Source organism: Hippopotamus amphibius, chromosome 17 (assembly GCF_030028045.1).
Source record: "Hippopotamus amphibius kiboko isolate mHipAmp2 chromosome 17, mHipAmp2.hap2, whole genome shotgun sequence".
Classification (NCBI taxonomy): Eukaryota; Metazoa; Chordata; class Mammalia; order Artiodactyla; family Hippopotamidae; genus Hippopotamus; species Hippopotamus amphibius.
In genome coordinates, this window is record NC_080202.1 from 34,259,833 (window position 1) to 34,265,832 (window position 6,000).

The 6,000-nt window shown below is 41.2% G+C and overlaps 1 protein-coding gene across 1 annotated transcript in view; it reads left to right on the top strand.

Moving 5' to 3' along the window:
* CA10 (carbonic anhydrase 10) overlaps positions 1-5,161 on the top strand; it is a 702,035-nt gene extending 696,874 nt beyond the window's left edge. The window contains exons 7-9 of the mRNA XM_057717015.1: positions 841-995; positions 2,890-3,064; positions 4,762-5,161. Coding sequence (XP_057572998.1) covers positions 841-995; positions 2,890-3,064; positions 4,762-4,784 — 353 coding nt within the window. The 3' untranslated portion in view covers positions 4,785-5,161. The remainder of the gene's footprint in view (positions 1-840; positions 996-2,889; positions 3,065-4,761) is intronic.
* The last annotated feature ends 839 nt before the right edge of the window (positions 5,162-6,000 follow it).

The following is a 6,000-nucleotide window of genomic DNA, read 5'->3' on the forward strand; positions in this document are numbered from 1 at the left end:
AATTGAAAAATATATTTAGTAATAAAAGATTATGTGTGTGAATACCTCGAATAGGTGTAAGACAAAGTGTTATCTGCGTGGGCCTTATGGACAGGAAAGCCACAAAAATGAAATCAGTTGTTGAACTTAACTGTTGGATCTCATGGTAGGATTTGGCCTGACTTACTTTTCTGTATTTTCCTAATGTTCTTTTAATTAAGCAATGTTAATAAATAAGACTGGTGACCAGGCAATGTTTTAAATGGTCCTGAAGTCTTAAAATGTGCATTTCATTATAACTATAATATCATGGGTCCAGGTATCAGGGACCATAACCAAGGACTTGGATCTTCCTATTGTCCTTGTGGTAGACCACATTACTCTTCTTGAATATTCATTGTCTCATCCTATGGAAGGAATGTGCTTCCTTGAATCCCTAACATCAGCCTTGGCCATATGACTTCTCTGGTTAACAAAATGTGAGCAGAAGTGACAAGTGCCACTTCTGGGATAGGAGTTTTAAGAACCAACATATATTCCACCATGCTTACTTTTCCTCCCATCATTGTGACTCACAAGTGTCTAGACAGCAGCTGCTCTGATAGTCTGGGTCCCAGAGTATGGACAACAATGACATGCAGGAAGCTCTAAGCCAGCCTAGAATGGACTTGTATCTGAGCAAGAAATAAACTTATTTTTTTTTGCTTAAAATGATTGAGATTTGGAGGACTGTTTGTTACTGCAGCCTATCCTGACAGTTACAGTCTTCTGGAATCTGAAAAGAAGAAAATTATCAGCAACACCAGCACTTTCTCAAGAAACCTAATTCTGAAGTCTTTTTTTTTTTTTTTTTTTCTCTAGATGATGCATATTTACTACAGGGACTTAATATAGAGGAACTATATCCGGAGACCTCTAGTTTCATTACTTATGATGGGTCAATGACTATTCCACCCTGCTATGAGACAGCAAGCTGGATAATAATGAACAAACCTGTGTATATAACCAGGATGCAGGTGAGCTTCCCTGTGGTCTTTTAACTAATGGGGGAGATGATGTGAAGACTGGCTGGGTTTGTGGAGTGCCTATTGTATTAGTTTGCTAAGACTGCTTTAACAAAGTACCACAAATTTGGTGGCTTAAACAACAGAAATATATTGCCTCACAGTTCTGGAGGCTCTAAGTCCAAAATCAAGGTGTCTACAGAGGTGTTTCCTTCTGAGGAAGTGAGGAAGAATCTGTTCCATGCCTCTCCCCTGGTTTCTGGCAACCTTTGGTGTTCCTTGGCTTGTAGAAGCATCACCTCAGTCTGCCTTCATCTTTACATGGCATTCTTCCAATGTCTGTGTTTTGTTGTCCAAACCCCCCCTTAGTAAGGATATTAGTCAAATGGGCTTAGGGCCTACCCTACTCAGTCATGTTAGATTAGGACTCACCCCAATAACTTCATCTTATCTAATTACATCTGGAATGACCCTACCTAATTAGGGCATATTCTGAGGTACTGAGGGTTAGAACTTTAAGTTTTGAATATGAGGGGTACATAATTCAGCTCATCACACCTATGTTTAAAGAATCAGCATCTGGAAAGGCTTAGCATGAACTAATTATAGATGCACACTACATGTCTGAGTGAGAAAGGACAGCATGATTAGTTCCCAAAGTGTGCCTTACAATTCTAGTGTTCAAAAAAGCAAATGAGCAAAATAGATATTATGGTCAAATATGTTTGAGAAAGCTGTATCTAAAAAGCGCTAAATCAATTTCATTGTTGGGAGACTCCTCAGGGCCTTTAGAGGCGGCAAGTCTCCAAGAGAAGGCAAAACGATATGTAGCATTTCATAAGCATATTTGAATGTGGGATTTTTTAGAGCATCTCACAGTATTCCTAGTTGGGATCGCTAGTGTTTCTCAGAATTGGATGGAAACCAGGAGAGCTGGCCTCTGAGGCCAGCTTTGCTAATGGCTCATTATGTGCTCCTAAGCCTGTTGACTCACTTCTGTGAAGTGAATTCTCTTCTTTATAATGAGGGGGTCAAATTACATGAGTCTATTTTATGATTGTGAGGGTCTATAAAAACTCAGAGGAAAGATAAACAAAGGAAGCAAATCCAATCTGCTTTACAGGATATGTACTCACAATTCAACAACCACTTGAATAATTTTTGAAGTGCCTGATGCTATCTGTATTTATTGGGACACTTTTAGTGACAAGCAGCCCCCTCCAGATAACTTCAACTTAGAAAAAGGATTTATTCATGAGATACTGGGGCATCTTATGGAATTTAAGATCAGAAATTGATGTTAGGAATTCACTGGAATCAGAACCCCAGAAGCCCTTTCTCTCTGCTCTCTCCTGCTCCCTTCTGTACCCTGGCTTCATTTTCCTCTACTGCTAGAGAGTCTTCCTTAGCTTCACAGTGCTGGGTGGAACATGGCTGCAACATTTTAGTCCAGCTCCTAGTCCTGATATTCACAGAAAAGAAACCAAATTAATCCAACTTAGTTTAGCTCTGACTCCTGGACCAATCACTATCATTTAGATAATACCCATGTGGGAGAATAATTTCCTGAATTACTGAACCCCAGGGTGTTAGAGAAAGAAGAGACACTGGAGAACACCCAGCTCAGTTTCCTCCTTTGACAGACAGTGTTTCATAGGACAGAAGAGAATCACTGACTTGTTCAGGGGCACACAGGAGCCAGTGAGCTCGAAGCAAGTCTCTCTCTAAGCATGGAGGTATCCGTGGGTTGTACGCACTGAACCCATGGATCAGGGTCTGTGGAGGGCTCAGGTGCCCTTTCCACACAGTTGGCTCTGCCCATGTTGGCCATGGTCTATGTGGTCTTGCTTCTTTCCTGGTACATTTAATAATACGGTGGATCTCACAGCTGTTTCTCTCTCCTCAGATGCATTCCTTACGCCTGCTCAGCCAGAATCAGCCATCTCAGATCTTTCTGAGCATGAGTGACAACTTCAGGCCTGTCCAGCCACTCAACAACCGCTGCATCCGCACCAACATCAACTTCAGTTTACAGGGAAAAGACTGTCCAAACAACCGGGCCCAGAAGCTTCAGTATAGAGGTGGGTTCAGTGGCTCAGAAGGCAGTGGACACAGGCCAAGGCCAGTCTTCTTGCTTACAGCTACTCTGAAAGGCCTGGCACTATCTCCCATTATAGGAATCATGATTATAAGTGGCATTTGCATGGTGCTTTTCTATTGAGGAAGTCTATATTTCATAAACAGAAACAAAGATCAAATCCCTAAACCTCGTCTGGTTCAAGGAAGACAGCATTTTCATTGCCATTTTACAGACAAGCCCAGAGAGGTTGATTTGCCCAAAGTTACATGTTAAAACAGGATAGCTAAAGACACTGAAGCTTTTGGTTATGTACACGGTAGACCCTTTTTCCCCTGGAAGATGAGAAATAACTCTGAACGCCAGGCCATTGGGACCCAATGAGGTATGTGTCTGAATGCATCCTTTTCTAGTGCTATGTCCCTAGCAGTGACTACTAAAGGGGACATTCAAGGTGCCTCCCACCTCCCATAGCCCTCTGGTCCACACCCAGCCCTCTCTCTTCCCTTCTATACACTAAGTACCTGTTGATCATTGTCATAAACCCTCAACAGGGAAAGGAAGGTAGAGGCAGGAGTCAGGACACCCAAGTTCCTGGCCTGGTTCTAATACTAGCAATCCATGCAAACCCAGCCAAATCATTTAGCCCCTGGGCCTGGGCACCACAACAGTCCCAAGATCACCTACTTCATGATTTATCATTAGGAGCAAATGAGAGCCTGGATAGGGAAGCCCTTTGTAGCAATAATGTGCTGCCTAAATATGGGGACCAAGGATATCACTAGCCAGCTTTTAGAAGCAGCTACCACCTCTATCCTCTATTTTGTCTCTCTGACTTCCCCTACATTTGTTTCTTTAATTTCTCTCTCAGACATACCCAGAGTGCCCAAACTATAACTTTCTGTTCCCTTTCAGCCCGAAATACCAGACAAAAAAGTACTCAACTCATTCATTCATTGAACCTTCTCTTTATTCAACATTTATTTATTGTGCACCTACTATGTGCCAGGCACTTAGCTAGGTGATGAGGGTACAGTGGTGATGAAGACAGATGTGATCCTGTCCATACAGAACTTACAATCTAAGAGCAGGGTCAGCAAACTTTTTCTGCAAAGGGCCAGATGGTAAATATAGGCTTTGTGAGTCATAGGGTCTCTGTTGCACTCTGATGTTGTAGTATGAAAGTAGCCATAGACAATATGTAAACAAATGGGTGTGACTGTGTTCCAATAAAACTTTATTTACAAAAGCAGTTCACAGCTGGATTTGGCCTTCAGGCTGTCATTTGCCCACCCCTGGTCTAAAGCAGCACCATCCACTACAACTTCTGAGATGAAGAAAATGTTCTGTGTCTGCGTTGTCCAATACAGCTGCTAGCTACGTGTGGCTATTGAACATTTGAAGTGCGGTTCCTGTGACAATGAAACTAAATTTTTATTTTTATTTAGTTTTAACTAATTTAGATTTATATCAGCCACATGTAGCTAGTGACAACTCTATTGGATAGCTCAGGCCTAGAGGTTCATAAGAAAATGGAGAGGGTAGTTGGGATACATACAAGTAAGCAGACATTTACAAAACCGTCCCTTCCCTTTTGGAATAAGCCCTCAAACTGTATGCAAATTAATCCAATTATGCCTTGTTTTGTGTTGTTTGTGTTGTTTTGTTTTGTTTTGTTTTTTTCTTTCTCTCTCTTTCCAGTAAATGAATGGCTCCTCAAGTAGGGAACTAAGCCAAGAAGAATCCCACCTCAGTGAAATGCTACAACTGTGAATTGACGTAACCTAAAATGTTCCCCTTCTTTCTTCTCTCTCCTTCCCTCCCTCAAGCCTCATTCACTTTTTGGATTGGCCCTTTCTTCATGAAAAGTGTCTGCAAAACCTTGGCAGAGGAATACATCTCTTATGCATACTCACAAACACACACAAAAGCACTCACACATACATACACACACATGCAAATATATCTACACACATACACACTCACACAGCCTCCACAATGGGAAGCCAAGTTTCAGAAACAAAAGGCTCACTCATAAGAGGTCTTAGAAGAAAATAACCAATTAACCTGATTACAATTTTGATACTTTTTTCCGAAAGAAATAAATCTACCCAATGAGACTTTTCAGCCTTTGTGCATACAAAATTCTTCCAAAAGAGAGAGGAGAAAACACAGCTCTGACAGCATCAAGCGGACTTTGTTCTTTGCATCAACTAATCTCGGATAGTGTCCTAGGATCCTTTAAGGGTGCTGTGTCTGGCAAGCCAGGACAAAGTTGGCCAAGGACACATTTCTAGATTATGATTCTTCCGTTTACTCAACAATTTAAAAAGAAAACAAGGACAGACATTGAAGAGTTACACATTGTATATATATATATAGATAACACAGACTATTAAAAAATAGAATTATTGCCCCCTCTTTGTCATATATCTGTAGTAGAATTTGCTGAGATTGATCCATTTGCTGTTTCTTGTTTTCTGAAGGTCATACATTGTGTTTGGTTATTGTTAACAGCTCAATAAATGTGTTTAACAAGTTAATTTCATTTTTCTGGCTTTGGTCTATTCTCCTTCCCTACAGGCTAAGCCCTGGCTCCATGTAACTGCCTTCTTTGCTTTCACTTGTTCCTTCATCTACATGTTTTGTTCATTTGCGGCCAGTTTTTCTAATTTTGTGGCAACTGGGAATGCATTTGCTAAGCAAACATAACTTTGATTCCACTCCATGGCTTGATCATTCATATGAGGTGAGCTTCAGCCTGAGATAGTAGGTGACAGATTTCTTGCATTTCAAAACTGCCACTGCCCACCCCACCCCACCCCCGTGATGCTCCCTTGAAGGAATGCACTTTGTCTTGTAAATTCTTGGGAAAGGGGTATCTTTTCTCTCCAGGTACAGCTGGATCTCACAAAGTACAAATGAATGCCTTTCTTTTCT